This window comes from Littorina saxatilis, linkage group LG9, assembly GCF_037325665.1.
Source record: "Littorina saxatilis isolate snail1 linkage group LG9, US_GU_Lsax_2.0, whole genome shotgun sequence".
In the NCBI taxonomy this organism is placed as follows: domain Eukaryota; kingdom Metazoa; phylum Mollusca; class Gastropoda; order Littorinimorpha; family Littorinidae; genus Littorina; species Littorina saxatilis.
Window position 1 is genome coordinate 34,814,100 of NC_090253.1, and position 17,635 is coordinate 34,831,734.

The 17,635-nt window shown below is 39.5% G+C and overlaps 1 protein-coding gene across 1 annotated transcript in view; it reads left to right on the top strand.

The window, feature by feature from the left end:
• The window catches only part of LOC138977043 (kinase suppressor of Ras 2-like), a 180,618-nt gene that overhangs the window by 110,544 nt on the left and 52,439 nt on the right, over window positions 1–17,635 (top strand). Inside the window, exons 11-13 of the mRNA XM_070349945.1 lie at window positions 7,451–7,505; window positions 11,722–11,814; window positions 15,194–15,285. Of these exons, the coding sequence (XP_070206046.1) occupies window positions 7,451–7,505; window positions 11,722–11,814; window positions 15,194–15,285 (240 nt within the window). The remainder of the gene's footprint in view (window positions 1–7,450; window positions 7,506–11,721; window positions 11,815–15,193; window positions 15,286–17,635) is intronic.

Genomic DNA, 17,635 nt, shown 5'->3' on the forward strand with positions numbered 1-17,635 from the left:
TGAACTCAGTGCCGTTATCGCTTTGGAGAATTGCAGGAGCACCGATCACGAGAAAGATGTCAAGCAGCTGGGCTGCAACCTCTACAGCGCGTTTGCTCCTAATAGGCCGGAGGACGCAGAACTTGGTGAGATGGTCTTGATACACCATGATCCATTTGTAACCGTTGCTTGGCATGGACTGCATGTCAACAAGATCAACTTGTCCTCGTGATGCAAATTCCTTGCTGATGATTGGACGCACAACTACACCTTTTGTCATGGGTCTCTTTTTCTTTTTTTGACATTCCTCGCATAGTGACTTGAAAAGCTCGAGCGATTTGGTACTAATGTTTGCATATTTCCTTTGTGTTTCTTTGATCATTCGATCACGCCCACCATGGCCCGTCGAGATATGAGCACGCTTGATGACGTCGAAAGTTTCCTCGATGGTGACATAGTAGACAGGGGTTTGTTCAGCACAACTCCTCTTCTTAATGAGCTTTTCAACAGGACCACACTGGAGAACGTCATACCTGAAAACACAAATACAAAATGTGTGGTAGGGCACTCGATCCATGCATTGGTAAAAGATGTATTGCGTATGAAAGCCTGTTTTGTTTTTTCAGACAGACAGACAGACACAGACAGAAAGCCACCCAGCCAGCCAAGCTAGCAGACAGGCAGGCAGATAAAAAGAGCGACAGTGATATAGAGAGAGAGAGAGAGACAGGCAGACACAGACAGACAGACAGACACAGACAGAAAGACACCCAGCCAGCTAAGCTAGCAGACTGGCAGGCAGATAAAAAGAGCGACAGTGAGATAGAGATTGAGAGACAGACACACAGAAAGGCAGACAGAGACAGAAAGACAGCCGGAGAGAGAGAGAGAGAGAGAGAGAGAGAGAGAGAGAGAGAGAGAGAGAGAGAGAGAGAGAGATAAAAAGAGAAAGAGAGAGAGAGAGCGAGAGAAAGAGAAAGAGAGAGAGAGACGGAGCAATAGACATACAGAGAGACTGACAGAGAAAGATAAGGCCAAAAAAAAAAAATTGTCTGTTTAGGGTAACATGACCAAAAAAAGTAGGGTCGGTAGGTAGGTAGGGTTTTTTTTTTTTTTTTTTTTTTTTTTTGTGTGTGTGTGTAAATGAAACGCCAAATGTCTCTTTTTAGCATTTTTACCTCTTTTTTTTTCTTTTTTTTTTTGAAATCAAAAAAAAGTTTTTGGGTCGGCGCCAAATCGATAGGGTCGGTCGGGTTACCCTAAACAGACAATTTTTTTTTTTTGGCCTAAAATCACTTCGCCAGGTTATAATATTCCTGTCGACTTTTGGTTGCGTTGTTAACGGCTGCAGTCTTGACATCTTGTTATATTCCGACTTTGGGATTAAACAAAATGTTTTATTTTCCTCACGTTGTCTGAAAAGTTCTGTGGTGAACTTCAGTTCAACATCTGCATTGCCTGCCATCCTGTTGGGCTGCCTATCAGCAAAATGAACCAAACGCGGACTGAACTGCAAAGGCTTATGGTCTGTCAGATTTGGTAGTTCAGGTGTGAGCTGTTTTTGAGTCACTTGAGAAAATGTGACTCTATGTAATCGGTCAGTGTTAGTCTGTCCGGCCGGCCGTCCGGCCGGCCGTCCGTAGACACCACCTTAACGTTGGACTTTTCTCGGAAACTATCAAAGCGATCGGGCTCATATTTTGTTTAGTCGTGACCTCCAATGACCTCTACACTTTAACGATGGTTTCGTTGACCTTTGACCTTTTTCAAGGTCACAGGTCAGCGTCAAAGGAAAAATTAGACATTTTATATCTTTGACAAAGTTCATCGGATGTGATTGAAACTTTGTAGGATTATTCTTTACATCAAAGTATTTACATCTGTAGCCTTTTACGAACGTTATCAGAAAAACAAGGGAGATAACTAGCCTTTTCTGTTCGGCAACACACAACTTAACGTTGGGCTTTTCTCGGAAACTATAAAAGTGACCGGGCTCAAATTTTATGTGAACGTGACTCCCAGTGACCTCTACACTTTGACGTCTGCTTTGGTGACCTTTGACCTTTGGTGACCTTTGACCTTTTTCAAGGTCACAGGTATGCTTCAGGTATGCATTGTGTTGTGAATAGCAATTTCTTCCTGTCCATCTGATGCCTCATATAATATTCAGAACTGCGAAAGTGACTCGATCGAGCGTTTGCTCTTCTTGTTAAATGAGTTTTCGTAATCCCAACACCACAAACTTCTTATAACTTATTTTCACTTTCCTTTCATGTGGCTGGCATGGCGGGTTGGTAGTGTGTCGGACCCAAAAATTGAAGATGTTCGGTTCAAATGATGCTCAAATCAACTTTTTTTTCTTTCTTCTAACAGTAAATCTATCAAAATCACAATGTAAAATAAAGAAAACGGACTTTATTTTAATTTGTTTTAAGAATTTTACAAATTTCCTGAAACGTTTTTCACTGTTCAGTAAATTTGTGAAAAAATGGCATGCTCATTTCAGGAAATTCGCAAATTTCCTAGAATTTTTAGGAAATTCGTGAAATCCTCGAGTGAAACAGGAAATTCACAAATTTACTGAAATTTTCAGGGATTTCACAAATTTCCTAGTTTCGAGAATTTACTGTAACATATACACTATAGGAGTAATTACTACCTTCATTCAACTGTACTCTCTTTTTTTTCTTCTGGGATGCTCTCTGTATAGGTCACATACAATGCATGCGTGTATTATACATTGGGGTGTGCACGTTAAAGATCCCACGATTGACAAAAGGGTCTTTCCTGGCAAAATTGTATAGGCATAGATAAAAATGTCCACCAAAATACCCGTGTGACTTGGAATAATAGGCCGTGAAAAGTAGGATATGCGCCAAACTAATAATAATAATAATAATGGAAACTTATAGAGCGCTTACCTAGAAGCTCTAAGCGCTTTACAATGACATTGCTATACACATGTACAAAACCAAAATACAGCATTAAGACACAAAAAGAACAGGAGTACAAAAGCAAATTCATCGTTTAAATCCATGCAGTCACAAACAAACACATGCGTGCGCACGCACATACGCGTGCGCATACACACACACATGCTATCACCACACACATGCACAGATACACACAGACACACAGACACACGTTCACACACACACACACACACACACACACACACACACACACACACACACACACGCATACAGACAGGCGCACACACATACATACAACACACACACATACACATGCACTCACACATGAATACTAATATACCTACACAATCTGCATATATGGCGTACACACAAAAAAGCCGCAGATATAATCACAAAACCAAGATCGTGCTTATGCACATCCATTTATCTAACTAGATAAACCGATTTGTAGTTTGCACAAGGAAAAGAGAACAAGTCGCGTAAGGCGAAAATACAATATTTAGTCAAGTAGCTGTCAAACTCACAGAATGAAACTGAACGCAACGCAACGCAGCAAGACCGTATACTCGTAGCATCGTCACTCCACCGCCCGTGGCAAAGGCAGTGCCCGTGGAATTCGTTTTAACTTTCTGAGCGTGTTTTTAATCCAAACATATCATATCTATATATTTTTGGAATCAGGAACCGACAAGGAATAAGATGAAAGTGTTTTTAAATTGATTTGGAAAAAAAAATGTTGATAATAATTTTTATATATTTAATTTTCAGAGCTTGTTTTTAATCCGAATATAACATATTTATATGTTTTTGGAATCAGCAAATGATGAAGAATAAGATAAACGTAAATTTGGATCGTTTTATACATTTTTATTTTTTTTTACAATTTTCAGATTTTTAATGACCAAAGTCATTAATTAATTTTTAAGCCACCAAGCTGAAATGCAATACCGAACCCCGGGCTTCGTCGAAGATTACTTGACCAAAATTTCAACCAATTTGGTTGAAAAATGAGGGCGTGACAGTGCCGCCTCAACTTTCACGAAAAGCCGGATATGACGTCATCAAAGACATTTATCAAAAAAATGAAAAAAACGTTCGGGGATTTCATACCCAGGAACTCTCATGTCAAATTTCATAAAGATCGGTCCAGTAGTTTAGTCTGAATCGCTCTACACACACACACACACACACACACACACACACACACACACACACACACACACGCACATACACCACGACCCTCGTTTCGATTCCCCCTCGATGTTAAAATATTTAGTCAAAACTTGACTAAATATAAAAAGTAGCAGCACACGATTTCCAGATCACTGGCTGCTGCAGGGGTCACCAGACAGTTTGGGAGTTACTGGTTAGTCTAGAAAATGCTGTGTGAACAGGTGCGTTTTCAGATTTGATCTAAAAGAAGAATAGGATGGACTATGTCTGACAGAATAAGGAAGGGAGTTCCATGTTTTAACAGCAGCAAATGAAAATGCGCGTTGTCCATGTACTTTTCTTTTTTTTGTTGGAATTCGGAACATTCGAGTGTCAGCGGCAGAGCGCAGCGATCTGGAAGGGACGTACAGGTTTACGAGTTCAGACAGATATGAAGGTGCAGAACCAGTGATGATTTTAAAACAGAGACACGAGCTTTTGTACTTAATTCTTTGATTGACCGGAAGCCAGTGCAGATATTTCAAAAGGGGAGTACAAGGTTGCTTCTTGGAGGATTTACAAATTAATCTTGCAGCTGAATGTTGAACCCTTTGCAGTGGTTGGATGATAGTCTGGGGGCTACCGATTAGTACTGAATTACAAAAGTCTATTCTAGATAGCACACACGAAGAAATTAGTGTTTTGGTGGCCTCTTCAGTCAGACAAGAGCGGACTGAACTAATCCTTTTCAACTCAATGTATGCGGCCTGGCAGGTTTTGGTGACATGCTGTTTCATAGTCAGATCGCGGTCAATAATGACTCCAAGATCGCGGACTTTATCTGCAAAATCAATGCTAACAGCACCGAGTGTTACTGCTTTTGGAAGAGAGTGAGTTTTTTTTGATTTTGAGAAACACATCGCCTCGGTCTTATCGTCATTCAGTTTGAGTTTATTTTCTGACATCCATGTTTTAACAGTTGAAGTACAGATGTTTAGAGAGTGAAGGAGGTTAGGAATGTTTTCAGGTGATTCCGATTTGTATAGTTGTGTGTCGTCTGCGAACATTTCATGCTCGACGGAATGAGTCGAGATTACATTGGACAGAGGAGTTGTATAGAGAATAAAAAGGACAGGACCCAGCACAGAGCCTTGTGGTACGCCAAACTCAAGGGGAACTGTGGCTGACTGGTGGTCACCAACAAGAACAAACTGCTTTCTCTCAGTTAGATACGACCGAAACCACTGAAGTGCGGTATTGCAAATGCCAAAAGCCTGCTCCAACCGACGGAGAAGAATTTCGTGATCGATGGTATCGAACGCAGCCGAAAGGTCCAAAAGTAGAAGAACCGAAACTTTATCTTCATCAAGGGAGACTAAGAGATCATTTACTACGCGTAGAATAGCGGTCTCTGTACTGTGTCCTGGACGGTAAGCAGACTGGTGAGGGCTCAGGAGATTGTTACAAGAGAGATGGGAAGCAAGTTGGTGGAGAACGATTTTTTCAAGAAGCTTAGAAAGGAAGGGAAGATTTGAGATAGGTCTATAGTTCTTCAGTTGGTTAGGATCTAGTGAGGCTTTCTTTAGAATGGGTTTTACAACTGCTTCTTTGAAACTAGAAGGGACAGTACCAGTGGTCAGTGATTCATTTACAATGTTTGTAATGGTGGGCAGAAGGGTTTCGAGATTGTCGTGGAAAAGTTTTGATGGAATCGGGTCTAGCTCACACGACTTTTTTGCAGACTTTTTGGCTGCGATCTGCTGGCCGATTTGAATTCGTGATGTATTGTTTAAAAAAAAAAATTCCATCTCACACGGCATAAATAAATCCCTGCGCCTTGAATATGTGCGCGATATAAATTGCATAAAATTTAAATTAAAATAAATAAAAAAATAAATCCCTGCGCTTAGAACTGTACCCACGGAATACGCGCGATATAAGCCTCATATTGATTGATTGATTGATTCTCTCTCTCTCTCTCTCTCTCTCTCTCTCTCTCTCTCTCTCTCTCTCTCTCTCTCTTTCTCTTTCTCTCTCTCTCTCTCTCTCTCTCTCTCTCTCTCTCTCTCTCTCTCTCTCTTTTTCTCTTTTGGATTGTCTCGTTGTGTTCTATTTCACTTTTGGAACATGCTTTCGACACTGACGTCATATCCTCTGCATGTCATTCATTTCGTCATTAAAATTAAAGTTGTTGGAGTCATTTCCAGAGACTGAAAACAGAAACATTTTCAAAGCTAAATTCATTATCTGCATCATAAGTATTTGTCTGTTTGTCTACTTTACAGACCTTTGGATCGAAGTACCGTGATTATATTGTATTGTTTTGTCATAAATTAAACGTTCCAATAACTTACCATTCTTGGTTTTTTTATTCTGATTTTGATTCACGGAATATTTTTATGTAGGTTGAGAAACTGATCTAATTCTAGCCTACAGAACCTCATGTAATTTCGCTATTTTCAGCCATATTTGAAAGACACTATAATTCTAAATAAAACACATTATTATAATATAACGCAAACCAGGGATTCACACCACTTACATAACGATTGTAAATGATCCATCAGATACTTTATCCAATTACCCAACGCTCATTTATATGATTCTTGGCATGTCATCATATTCAAAAGTCTGTATTATAAAGTCTGCTCTAATTTGTCACACTTGTTTCAAGACACTCTGAACATTTCACAGGCAAAGTATTATGACCCTCTTCCAATTTTAAGATCACAGAAGGGGCACATTTGGGTTAAAAAATAGGACATTATAATTTTCTTAAATGCTTATAGAGCCAGAGCTTTTAAAATTCACACACGCAGGGTTTTATGACCTGCAGACAAGACCAAACCCTGGTCAAATTTCATGGTTTAGTTTGAACAAAATAATGATATAATTTCTTCAATGTTTGGAATTCAGGGCATACATAGCTTAGGTAGTTTGTGTGTGTGTGTCTGGGTGTGTGTGTCTGGGTGTGTGTGCATGTGTGTGTGTGTGTGTGACAGCAGATAATTTGTTTTGGGTTCATGTTAGGTGCAATCATATGAGCATTTGCTCTTCATGTTTAGAAATGAATATGCTGGCCAGAATGAATTGTCCACGCTGAATTATTGAAGGATCTTTTATACATCAGCATTACTGTTTAAGTAGACTTTCAGGATTAGCTGTGACAAATCAGGGAATGTTTCTGAAATTGGGCTAAAAATATGTACATAAAGGAAGTCAGAATATAGTAGATTTATTAGCAATTCTTGTTGTTACTGTTATTGACTTCCACTGTAATGGACATGACGAGGGGGAGTCGTATAAAGCAATTTGCTTTTCTTGTTACTACTGTTGGTACTAGTGTGATTCTGTATTTTAAAACGAAATCCTAATATCTGTTTCAGAGATGACGTAGTAAGTACAAACACATCCAACGACAGTGAGAAAACATTGATTGATGTAAGTGATCTTACATGTTTTAAAACTTTTGATCTTTCAAGCACATAGACGGGCCATAAAGAGGATCTTGGTACTATTTAAACTTAAAACGGAGGTGACCTTTCAGCTGATTTTAGTCAAGACGGAGGAGCTACAGTCCAGAGTGGTGTGCCAGTATTGCATATCGAAAGACATACATTTAGAGCGTACATTTAGATCCCTTAAATTAAAATCGAGAAAAATGTTACTTGCCTCAGGCTTTTGAACTTTTGGTATGTAAACTTGGCCAAAAAATTATTACAACAAATTTTGAACCCAAATCAAAGCATTAATTCCAGTGAATAACTGATACCCCTAAAAAAAAGATCAAAAAGTCCTGTTTTTGACCGCTCTTGCGATCGACACCTGCAGCAGTAGGAATAGCATAGCACACGAAATATGCAAGGTAGCTAAACAAAACAATCTGTTCAGGGTAGTAATTGATTTGACTTTCTTCTCGTATGTCAAAGTTGCAAAGTTTTGCCTATTGTGATTTTTTGTCGATTTTTCATTCGGCCCTTCCGTTTTTGTCTGGTCGATTTTGAGGGTATCCTTATTTCGGGCGGCGGTCACGTAATCCCTGTAAAAGAAATCTTTAATCCAAAAGGTGATCATGATAGTTAAGTGAATGGCCTTAACTTTTTGCACTGGAATTGATGCTTTAATTTGGGTTAGAAATTTGTTGCAATCATTTTTGGGGGTTTAAAGGCACAGTCAGCCTCCCGTAAACCATCACAGACACTGTCATGCTTTTACACACAGTACAAACACCCTTTCGTTTAAACACTCACCGCTTGAGAACAACCTGGGTGCCCTACGTAAAGAGCGAGCAATTTTGCGTGACCAGTCTGATCAGACAATCGGACGACGTGTTTTGGCGCTAGACCTAACTTTTAAAATCTAAATAATAAATTGACAGCTTGTTACACAAACATTCTTAAATCATTAAAGAATTCTTATTTCATCAAGACAAGATCAGTATAACTCGAAGTTTTGAAAGTTTAAAAAAAGATAGCTCAGACGTGTGTCCCGCAAAACGTGGTTCTCGTAGCAAACGAATGTTCTGCATGTCGCCAGTTTCTTTGAGCGGTCAACCCCACCGCTCAGCTGTTTGTTGCGTTTTAGATTCAGAGGTACACCATAATGTGCTATTGCAGATACAGCGAGTCGCATTGAAATCACAAACTGACTACTAAATTGTGGAAAAAAAGGAAAGTGGATCACACGGGTTCACGATGGCTCAGGGGTTAGATAAACCACGAAAACAGTTGTGTGGTTTACGCTAGCTAAATAGCCATTCAAACGAACTGTGTCATTTAATGCTATTAAATGTTGCAAGTGTGTTTGATAAGGTTTAAGAACTGCTTTTTTCATGAGAAGATTTAAATCATTCTGTAAACCATTTGACTGGGGCTTTAATTGTGTGTATGCAAGAAGTAAATTTTGCAAGGCTACCAAGTGATGACTGACAGCTTAACCTCGAGATTTGCCTTTGACTAATTTGTTCTGGAAAAGTGCTGTAAAACATGGGACTTGGATAGTCAAGAAAGACTCTTCATATGTATATCGTCTAGTCACGGCTGTGTTGATGCACATGGTAGTGAGCACAACTTTAAACAAAAAGTCGTTATTTTTGAAATTTTTAACTAGCACAGGAAAAGAGCTGCTGTTTCTTAGTAATTCGCCGATCACGTTTCCGTCCAGTATTTTCAAAAGTTTCACTCCAAAAGGAATCAGACAGCGCGAAATCATAATCAACAGTCTTTCTCGATAAACAGAAATTGACGCTCTTGCTGCGGCTTTCTACATCTAGGATTATTAATCACTCTTTCTTGCAATTCAAGCTGTTTGAACAGTTATAAAATACTCCCTTGTTTTCTCCCAGACACTGTTGCTCTCATTGATGATTGAGATTTTTTTGTTAGCTTTTCTCACCTGTACAAGTAAGTCGTTTTCACCTAACTGTAAGCGTTTTACCTTTCCTGGTCTTGTTCATAACTCCACAAGGAAGCAGCGAAAAACTAACAGACGAGAGTTATAAACTTCTGGGACAAAAGGGTAACATCATGTACTGTTTTGCTTAGTTCCGATTAAGCAAAGTTTTCAGTTTGTCAACCTCGAGTATGCAATACTTATGGCACCTTCTCTGTAGCTTGCGTCTTGACCTGATGTTGTCCTTAAGGGCCAACCTCTTGTTCTGTTTTTGCTTTTTCCAATTGATGCTCTGTCTTTGTCTGTCTGTCTGTCTTTGTCACTGTGTCTGTAAATTCTAACTATGCCATGGAACCACTGTGGCTTTAAATGTAGAAATAGTGAGATGATTTTTTAAATTTAAAATGAATGAATACATTTATAAAGGACAGTCTTGCTGACTACTTGAATGCTACAAATGGAAACTACTGTTAACGTGGAGCTTACTCATAACTGTATTTCACATTGTTCACAATATACTCTTCCATCAAAGTTAAGGATCAGTTTTCAAACGCATACCAAGCAGATATGACAAGGTTGAACTGTTTATTTTTTTAATTATTTCATTGCACAACCGTGGACTGTCTACAGAAAGTTCCATTTCAAACAAGGCGGTGAAAACAAAGCTAGAGGTTGTTACTCTCGACAACCCTCTAATTTCAAATTCACAACAGCACTGTTTCTGACAACGAATGGCTGCAAAATGTCATCCCGGCAGCAATCACCAGTCAAGCTGCCCACTACATGGTAGAGAGATGTCCAACGACGTAAGACGATTCCTTCAGACCATCGCAGAGCCCCCATCAAAACGATTTTGTTCCAGAATAGCGCCATCTCCAAAGCACTTTCAACGACGCCTCCAGACTTTGATGTATCCATCAACAGGATCCAAGAAGTGGGACCCAACTGTAAACAAGACCTGAGCTCACCAATGACATTACCATTTCACATGTTGAGTGCACGAGGCTCTGTATACAGCTCGATTGTTAGCCGTCAGTCATGTTCCGTTGGACTGGATGTCTTGCACGAAAGTTGAAGGCGTGTAAGCAGTTTTGAACAGTTGGATCCCTTACAACAGTGTTGGTGGAAGCTCGTGGTTGATGCCTGTTGCCGTTCGCCGTTACTGCACTCTTTCGATTACTTGAAGCTGCTGCCTCAGTCTAATGATGATGGAGTGAGACACTGCAAGACTCTGAGCTACTTGCCTGGCAGCAACAACATCTAGTTACCATCAAATTGTCCATTTTCATCGTAGGGGCATGTTGTTACATTGCATTATTTCCTCAGTGTGTGAGTTTATAAAGAAAAATTGGTGAACCCTATTGTAGCATGTGCATCTCAGAATTTTGCCCTGGTGTGTTTTTCACCGATTTCATAGGACTGAAAAATGCTCACTTTTTTGCTTGTTCAGCATGGCACAGTAACACTGCCAGACAAAAATGTTCCTAGAGCAAGACTCACCGTCCTTTCAAGAATTCCAAAAAGTCAAGTTTTGATAAACTAATTTGACCCTTGATTTCTGGCAGTTTTAAATATTGTGTACATTTTCATGACTGGTCCTTAACTTTATTTGAAGAGTATATTCAGGTAAATTGTGACCCTCCACCACGGAATGAGTCGCATGTCACTTTTGCATGATTTTCATATTTGTACATTTTTCTAAAGAGTTTTTTATGCTCTATCCAGTGGTGAAATCCGTTTTAGAAAAGAGCGAAAACTGTTTGAGTTATAAGCCTGTGACTAAGGTGACCCTCACACTGTTACCAGACACTCCCCGGACTTATATTGAGCCTAGCGCAGAACCGCGCCAGGTGACATGCGACTCATTTCGTGGTGGAGGGTCACAATTGAGATACAAAACATGAGTAAGTATTTATACATAAGTAAAATGGAGAGCTCGACACCCCTGAAAATCAAATTCTCTGTGTACTTAAGTTGGAATGGCCTTTGAAAATGTTTCCATATTGCCTCATTTATGTGTTTTACTTACTCGTTTATTATGATGTAGTGTTTTGATCAAAGAAGGCATCACTACAGGCCTTTACACTTTTGATGTTGCAGGCTATTCTGAAGTAGATTAGACTCATGCCTGCTCTGCAGTCTTGGTGCACATGTATTATATATATACATTTCCGGGGTTTGGGGAAAAAATGGACTTCTCACAAACTACAATACATCAAGACCTGAAAAATCTGCAGCTTTAATTTCTTTTCTCTTTTTTTTTTAGAGCAACACATCAGAACGAAACCTGCTGGACAGGGTGGACTCTATGGACAGTCAAGATGATCCTCTTGGCCACAGCTGGAATCGACAGAACAGTGTAAGAGCTCTCTCTCTCTCTCTCTCTCTCTCTCTCTCTCTCTCTCTCTCTCTCTCTCTCTCTCTCTCTCTCTCTCTCTCTCTCTCTCTCTCTCTCTCTCTCTCTCTCTCTCTCTCTCTCTCTCTCTCTCTCAGACATGGGATTCTTCCCTAAATTTACGACCCCCACCTTCTTTTTCCTTAATTATCACTTTTTCTGAATCCCATGTCTGCTCTCTCTCTCTCTCTCTCTCTCTCTCTCTCTCTCTTTCTCTCTCTCTTTCTCTCTCTCTCTCTCTCTCTCTCTCTCATATATCTGTTAATGTGTATTTGATACACCGGTTGGGTAAATGTGAGGGCAAGTTTTAAAAGTACATGGAGACCTAAAACCCTTCTTTCTTTATTTGGTGTTTAACGTCGTTTTCAACCACGAAGGTTATATCGCGACGGGGAAAGGGGGGAGATGGGATAGAGCCACTTGTCAATTGTTTCTTGTTCACAAAAGCACTAATCAAAAATTTGCTCCAGGGGCTTGCAACGTAGTACAATATATTACCTTACTGGGAGAATGCAAGTTTCCAGTACAAAGGACTTAACATTTCTTACATACTGCTTGACTAAAAATCTTTACAAAAATTGACTATATTCTATACAAGAAACACTTAACAAGGGTAAAAGGAGAAACAGAATCCGTTAGTCACCTCTTACGACATGCTGGGGAGCATCGGGTAAATTCTTCCCCCTAACCCGCGGGGGGTACCTAAAACCCCATTCCTTACATGTAAGAGGCCAATCTGTCTCTCTCTGTCACTGTGTTTTATTCTCTTCCATTTGTATCCTATATGTGGACAGTGCACAACAATCCAATGTGAAATTGCTATGCAAGTATTAAGTGAGTGATGAAAATAAGAAATGATAATGTTAATGAAAAGTTCTCCCAGAGCTCTCGGAAAATGGAACAAGAAACAAAAAGGCATATGGCCAGAAAACTGCATCAGGTTTGTAAAACATGTAAAGTTATGAAGCATGATCTTTGTAATCTGAATAAGTAAGAAACCAGCTGATACAAATTACAAAAGAGGAAAGAAAATGCTGCATATGAAGTAAACATTCCTGAAATTATGACAATGTATTTTCATGGCAAGGATGTCTGCAACAAGAGTAAGTAAGAATTATTTATGTTGAACCAATACCCTTGTACCTGGAGAGAATAACAAGCATTGAAATGAACAAGCGACTTCCATAACACAAAAAGGATGATCGCCGCAAGCTCATATGTTCTATTCTTCAAGGCACACTAACTTATACTGCTGTACACAGTCATACACAAGAACCACCTTGTAATCTTGACCAGACATAGTCCTTAGTTCAAGACTGGTTTTTACAAATAAACACAGAACTACAAATATTGTTACAGGTTTGCCTCAAAAGTATCTTGCTCTTTTTGCACATGCAAACATTTAGAGTGCTTATATCCTTTTGTTTCTCAAATCTTAAAAGAGAGCTCTGTCTTATTTGTTTAAGGTTATAACAATGTTTGTATTTGTGTGTTTATTCATAAAAACCAGTCTTAGTTCTCTAAGGACTATGAGAATAAAAGCTTGTTCTTGTCTATGACTATATATGTACTTGTTGCTTAGAGTTTCTTGGAGAATGAGGAACACACGAGCTTGCAATGACCATCCTTGTTTGAGAATGAAAGTTGCTTGTTCATTTCAGTGCTTGTTATTCTCTCAGGTTCAGCATAACTCTCACTCACTCTTAACCCTTACACTGGTGCAATTCTGTAACACATGTTACATAGCCACTGGTGAATTAACAGAGAGAAAAATAAAGAAAAATGGTCATATAGGTTTTCACATCCATGGGAGGTAATCGGAACCGACCAAACAGACTGGGCCAGTAGCGCGACATATGTCATGACAACCAGGTGACAGTATAGGTAAAGTAGCGCGACATATGTCGCGACAACCAGCTTAAGGGTTAATGCACATGTCGTATGCATTCAGAATGCTAACGTTCCTTTGTTTCTCAGGTTTCATGACAAGGTGTAAAATATGCAAGAAATACATGTGGTCAGTTTTTTTAAACTTCACATGTCCCCCAGATGCGTGCGCTGAAGTTAAGCTTTTAAAATATGTTGCAGTAATCTCATGAAAAGGTATACAGTGAGAGTAAAGTGATTTTGAGCAATAACTTTGCTGTCTTCTAACTATTGTTGGAGAGAAACAAGAATGGCTTAACTGAATAACATTACAGGGACGTAAGCTTCGGAATCAAAGAAGTGCCAACTGCCTTGTCTTTGTTTGTTCAACCGGGTTTTCTGGCTGTTTGATTGAAAAGATGCATGGGAACAATGACTGTTGCATTGCTAATATGCATCACAGCGATTTATGTCACACTGAATACTTCAAGTCATTGCGGTTTCACTGCTGATGAAGCTCATGAAGGATACTTTCTAGCTTCTCATATCGTTTTAAAACTGGTTCATTTCAAATCTGAAGACTGCTATAAGTTATTTTTGCTTTCATATACCTCTGCAGTTTCCTACCTGAATGAGTTGTATGATTGGAAAAAAGTTTCTTGAGTGGAAATCCAACAGATAGAACCCATCTTATAAAATTGCAGACTACATTGATGTTGTTCCTGTTATGTGGGATTATGTATGCTAAGTAGATGGGAAACATAGCATTCAGGTCTTAAGTCACTAAGTGTATCCAAACAAAGGATTCCTTACTTGCACATCAACTTAAACTATCGTTTGGTGTCCTCCTCATGTGAGCATCTGTCTCCCTGATATGTGTCAGCTGCTGACAGCGTACAGCCTAAAACCTTGTATAAGTCTTCAGTTTCAGGAGTCCTGACTTCCATTCGTCGTCATATTTTATTCAGTTCTGGTAGGTCGCATTTGCTGATGCAGACAAAATCATTGGATTCAGGGATTCAAATCTATAATCAAGCGAATGCTTGCACATACCATGCTGTATTGGGCACTTTCACTCACCCCTCTCTCTCTCTCTCTCTCTCTCTCTCTCTCTCTCTCTCTCTCTCTCTCTCTCTCTCTCTCTCTCTCTCTCTCTCTCTCTCTCTCTCTCTCTCTCTCTCTCTCTCTCTCTCTCTCTCTGTCTGTCTGTCTGTCTGTCTGTCTGTCTGTCTGTCTGTCTGTCTGTCTCTCTCTCTTTCTCTGTCTCTCTCTCTTTCTCTCTCTCTCTCTCTCTCTCTCTCTCTCTCTCTCTCTCTCTCTCTCTCTCTCACATCAACCATGCATCACCACAGGGTTAATCCTAGAAACCTTTTTTACCTGTCTTGCATTGGGGCTGAGGGTAATCGTGGCATGAGTAGATTCTGCAACATTTAAAGAGCTGTTTTATCTCTGTTATCCTGTTTCTCTGTTTTTTCAGCTGGCTGCAACTATGAAAGAATGGGACATTCCATTTGAGGATCTGGCTATTGGAGATTCTATAGGCAAAGGCAGATTTGGAACAGTTCACAAGTATTTATCTTTTTTTCTTCTTGCTTTTTTTGCTCACTTGTTTTTTTCTTTCCTAATTTAGCACTTTTGTGTGTGTTCAGAGTGGTGCCATAAGTATTGCATTTTGGAAGATGCCACAAGTATATGATCTTACAAGTTCGTATCTCCCTTCATTGTCTCTGTTGACGTTGGTTTTTAACCACTTGCTTCCCTTTAAAAAACCGAGCATTGGGCATCATCGTACAAAAAGAAATCTTCAAAATCTCTAAAGTCGTTTGGAATTCTGTGTATTCCTTCGGCGATTGGTCAATGCATTTCAGTGCTGGAATGCCAACATAATGTCAGTCACACTTGATGTTAATGCTACTTGATTTTGCTTTCCAAAATGAAACTAAGTGAACGGGAGAAGAGGGGCAGTTATTAAGTCAACTTGCCGCAAACAGTGAGATCGAAAGAGCGTACAACACACAAACACGAACACAGTGACTCAGAAACTGATGAGTGGATAACTGATCTCCATGCTCGAGAACTCATGAGTAACTCTTGAAGTCAAAATTTGTAAGTGAGAGTATTCCCGGTTAGCTCAGTTCGTAGAGCGCCAGACTGCCAATCCGTTAGGTCAGGTTAGAATCTCCCAGAAAGCAACCAAAAAAAGTATGATTTTTTTAATCTTCCAACTTTTTCTTTCTTTTCTGAACTCTTACTTCTTGTATTTATTCCATTTTCTTCATTCCAAAGCTTTGAGTGGTTTATGAAAGATCAAATTAATCAAAAGGTTGCATAATTATCAAGTACTTCCAATAAACCATTTCCAAGAATGATCTATTCTATTTTTTTAGTAACATTGGCTTTTGGGAAAAGCCCAAAGGGCGTTTGTATCACAGCGCAAGCAGGTAATGGTGGTTGAACACTTCTAATGAATAACTTCTGAAGACGCCTATTTAGAGCAGTACATTTAGATGGTACAAAAGAAAAATCAATAAAAAATATATTATTTGCCTCAGGCTTTTGAACTCGGTGTGTCCTTTGCTTCTTGTAACTGACTATATAGTCTGCAAGAAAATGATGCTTACAAAGTTTGCAAGAAGTGGATTTGTAAGGCATACTGGGTGGCCGAGTGGTAACGCACTTGCCCTCGGAATCGAGAGGTTGCGTGTTCAGGCCTGGGTCAGGCCGCAATTTTCTCCCCCCTTTACTAACCTAGGTGGTGGGTTCAAGTGCTAGTCTTTCGGATGAGACGAAAAACCGAGGTCCCTTCGTGTACACTACATTGGGGTGTGCACGTTAAAGATCCCACGATTGACAAAAGGGTCTTTCCTGGCAAAATTGAAAAGGCATAGCTAAAAATGTCCACCAAATACCCGTGTGACTTGGAATAAAGGCCGTGAAAGGTGAATGCTCGCCCTAATAGGCTTGAGGTTTGCTGGCCGATGTGAATGCGTGATATATTGTGTAAAAATTCCATCTCACACGGCAGAAATTAATATGTAAATCGCCGTGAGCTCTTGTGAGAAACGGCGATTAATAAATGTCCATTATTATTATTATTATACCAAGTGACGACTGACAGATACTAAGATTTTGGGAGTGGATGGTTATCTGTCTTTTAGTCATTGCTGTGTTGATGCACATGGTAATGAGCTCCTCACCGTTTCAAAAATCCAACTCCAAATAGTCTACACAGCCTAAAATCATAATCGACAGTCTACCTCGCTGAACGAAAATTGACACACTTAATGAGGCTTTCCACATCTAGGAAGTTCTGTGCAACGTTCCAAATTACATGTAATTGTAAACACTAGTAGAAGGTGTTCGTCTAGCATTTTTGTAATATCCGCATGATCCATAATTAGAAACATAAACGAGTACTTACGTAGGAAGTCGAAGTTTGTGTAGCATTCCACGATGCAGTTTACCGGAAACGAGGAATATACCAGATATGCGCATTATTTCCCTTGACAAGATGTTTCAACCTCCAGACGTACGCGTTGACTTTAAATTGAAAACGTCTTTGACAACAACTGAAACAAATTAAAAAATATGTTATCTGACTAGTGTACACACCCATGCTTTGTAAAAGCTCCCATGCTTCGTGTATAAAGGTCCCAGGTTGAGATCTCAATATCTCTAGTGCTGTGCTCTTTATGGCAATAGTCTTTCCCGCCATCTGACAGAGTGGATTTGTGAGAAACAAAATAAACGCATGTTTCAGAGTGTGACTTCCATGCGTTATGGTCAGTTCCGGTCAGGTTTTTTTCAATACTGCTTTTCTCAGCAGATTTTAAAGTGTTGTCTGGTGCAGTTAAATATTTGATCTCTGCAAATAAAACAGTTTCAGTTAAAGATTAACATCTGCTATAAAGTAGCTTCC